Genomic DNA, 3,104 nt, shown 5'->3' on the forward strand with positions numbered 1-3,104 from the left:
TAACTGACCCCCAGTAGGCCAAGCTTCACCCCCAGAAATGCGAGTCCAATATTGAGGAATGGACTCACCGTCACCCAAATCCTATTTCACATATAAACCCTTCCTCAACAATGCTCTAAACTCCCTGTTATTCAGCTCCTCCAAAATATCTTTCACCTTATGCAATTCTTTCAATAACTTTAAAGTTGAATAAAATTCTAAACACAATTCTTTAAAGACCGGTTCCCGGTTATTGAACACATTTTGCCACAAATTACTAGTAAGTACCCGGTCACCCACTTGTGCCTCAACTCTAACCACCCGTTGATATCCCCCTGAATATCAAAAAACTGAGCACCTGTAGGATGAAGGTACCTTGGCGGGCAAACAACATGCTTATGAAGAGAGAACAACTTATTAAGGTAGTTGTTCTTATGTGGTTGCCTGACTCCTTCAAACAATAGCCATGTGTGCTTCTCGATCAATTGCCCCGGCCAGAAAGTAAGAGTGGGCGCTTCAGGTGCTTGCCTAGCCGTCTTAGCGGGGACTTCAGCAGTTCCGCTACCTTGCCCGACCTCCGTCTGTTTCCTTTTGTCAACTCCGGTAGCATCCTATAATCACAAACAATAAGATAATCACACATGTTAAATAAGGAATGCTAAACGGGAATCATGTAAATTAAACGAGCAAAATTGGGCAGGAAAGGCCACCCACTGCGGCGCAGTGGCATTAGCACCACCTCACTGCGGCGCAGTGAGGCATAAGGACAAACAGGGACGAGGTTCGCCACTGCGGCGCAGTGAGCAAGACCTACCACCACTGCGGAGCAGTGGCATAAATTTTTTGGGCATGTTCATCTTTGTTCATCTCGAATTCAAACAACATACAAGAGTAATTCTTCATTTAATCAGCCTCAACAAGTAATAATCACTACAATATCAATCATTAATTCTCCCCCACACTTGTTCATCAAAAAGCCCTAATTTTTGTCAAAACCCTAGCTTTAATTTCAAATCAAATCCGGATAAACAAGTGTTTGATTGGGAAATTACATACCACATTAGCTTCAATACCCCATAACCAACGGAACCCATAACTTAATTCGGAAATTAAATCTCAAAAATTAAAAATCACAAATTAAAGAAAATAAAAAGGAAATGGTCAAGAAAACTTACTCCTCTTCCCATGCTGATGATGAATAGATGATAATCTAAGAGAAAGAGAGAATAAAAGTGCAAGATTCAAGGTGGATTAAGATTAAAAATCGGAGCCTTGGAGAATTATTTGAAAGCTTTTTCGGTTTGGAGAGTTCAGAGAAAGAAGAGCTATGACTTTTGTGGATAAAAGTAACTAGTCTCTTCCCTTTTTTTTTTTATTTAACCCCCGCTCCCCTAGTTGACCAGTCGATATGCCCACTGCGGCGCAGTGGGCTTAGGCCTTCCCTCACTGCGGCGCAATGAGGCTTAGTGTACCCGGGTTCCGAAAGCTTTGGCTGCGCCGTAGTCCTCATGTCACACCCCCACTGCGGCGCAGTGGGGTGATGGTCAATTATGGACGAGGAAACCGACTGCGGCGCAGTCACCTAATCACACCCCACTGCGGCGCAGTGGGGACTCTCGAATTTAAAACCACCTTTTTTTTACTTAGAAAACTTTTTATACACTAACTTACCTCATTCCGCTTCACACCAAAGTTGCACCTGCACTTTCTTGACAAAACAAAAATCAAATCTAACAAATAAAAGAAAATAAAATGCAATAGACTCAAACACGGGTTGCCTCCCGAGAAGCGCTTAATTTATTTACGAGTCGTTAGCTAGACTTGACCATCATTTCAAGTTTCTGCTTCAAAAATGGGGATCTCTTCAACCATCCCCTCCTCTTGATCTTCTTCCAAATACAACTTTAACCTATGACCATTAACAATGAAAGAACCGCCTCCATTTCTTTTAAATAGTTCAACATAACCGGACGGATACACATGCTTTATCACAAAAGGTCCTATCCACCTAGAAGTCAACTTAGGTGGTTTAATTTTAAACTTTGACAAGAACAACAAAACTTTTGCCCCAACCTTAAACTCCTTTCTATGGATCCGTTTGTCATGGTAAACTTTAGTTTTCTCTTTATAAATCCTAGAATTCTCATATGCACCCAACCTAAGTTCATCGAGCTCATGAAGTTGAAACATTCTAAGTTCACCGGCTTCCATCATATCCAAGTTCAAGTTTCTCAATGCCCAATACGCCTTATGCTCTAATTCAACCGGTAAATGACAAGTGTTACCGTAGAGCAACCGGTATGGCGTGGTGCCAATTGGCATTTTAAAGGCCGTCTTAAATGCCCATAAGGCGTCATCTAGCTTTTTAGACCAAACCTTGGGGTTATCCCCGACTGTTTTTTCCAAAATTCTTTTCAAAACCTTATTGGTGTTCTCCACCTGACCACTGGTCTGTGGGAGATAAGAGGTAGAAAAGTAATGATAAATACCTTATCTTTTGAGAACCTTAGCCAATTGATGATTTGCAAAATGTGTACCACGATCACTAATCAAGGCTCTAGGGCAACCAAAACGACTGGACAACTGTTTCAAGAAATCAATGACTACCCTCGCATTGTTTGTAGGCAAAGCTTTGGCTTTGGCCCACTTAGACACGTAGTCAATAACAACTAAAATATATTGAAACTTATTAGACGGTGGGAATGGTCCCATGAAGTCTATTCCCCAAATATCAAACACTTTGCATACCTGAATTCCTTGTTGAGGCATTTCATCCCGTCTAGTGATGCTCCCTTGTCGTTGGCAAACGTCACTAGTTTCTATCAAAGTTTGAGCCTCCTTGAAAATTGTAGGCCAATAGAAACCTGCATCAAAAACTTTTTTACCTGTATCTGAAGGACCATAATGACCTCCAGTTGGCCCGTAGTGACAACCATCAAGAATCTCCCGAGTTTCAGCTCCAGCTACACATCTCCTCACCATGCCATCTGCACAAGAACGAAACAAATATGGACTATCCCAAAAGTAGTGCTTAGCATCCGATATGAGCTTCTTCTTTTGTTGCTTTGAGAAATCATCATGTATTTCACCTGAAACCAAATAATTAGCAATATCTGCAAACCAAG

General features: G+C 41.5%; 1 protein-coding gene across 1 annotated transcript; it reads right to left on the bottom strand.

Annotated features, from left to right (window-relative positions):
* Positions 1-1,812: 1,812 nt before the first annotated feature.
* LOC122579517 lies at positions 1,813-2,301 on the bottom strand. The gene has a single exon (XM_043751734.1). The coding sequence runs from the start codon at positions 2,299-2,301 to the stop codon at positions 1,813-1,815; it is 489 nt and encodes a 162-aa protein (XP_043607669.1).
* Positions 2,302-3,104: the final 803 nt, after the last annotated feature.

Source organism: Erigeron canadensis, chromosome 1 (assembly GCF_010389155.1).
Source record: "Erigeron canadensis isolate Cc75 chromosome 1, C_canadensis_v1, whole genome shotgun sequence".
Lineage (NCBI taxonomy): Eukaryota > Viridiplantae > Streptophyta > Magnoliopsida > Asterales > Asteraceae > Erigeron > Erigeron canadensis.

What these genes read in the sequence shown, in the direction of transcription:
- LOC122579517 (XM_043751734.1), bottom strand. Translation starts at nt 2,301, where the DNA reads ATGCCAATTGGCACCACGCCATACCGGTTGCTCTACGGTAACACTTGT.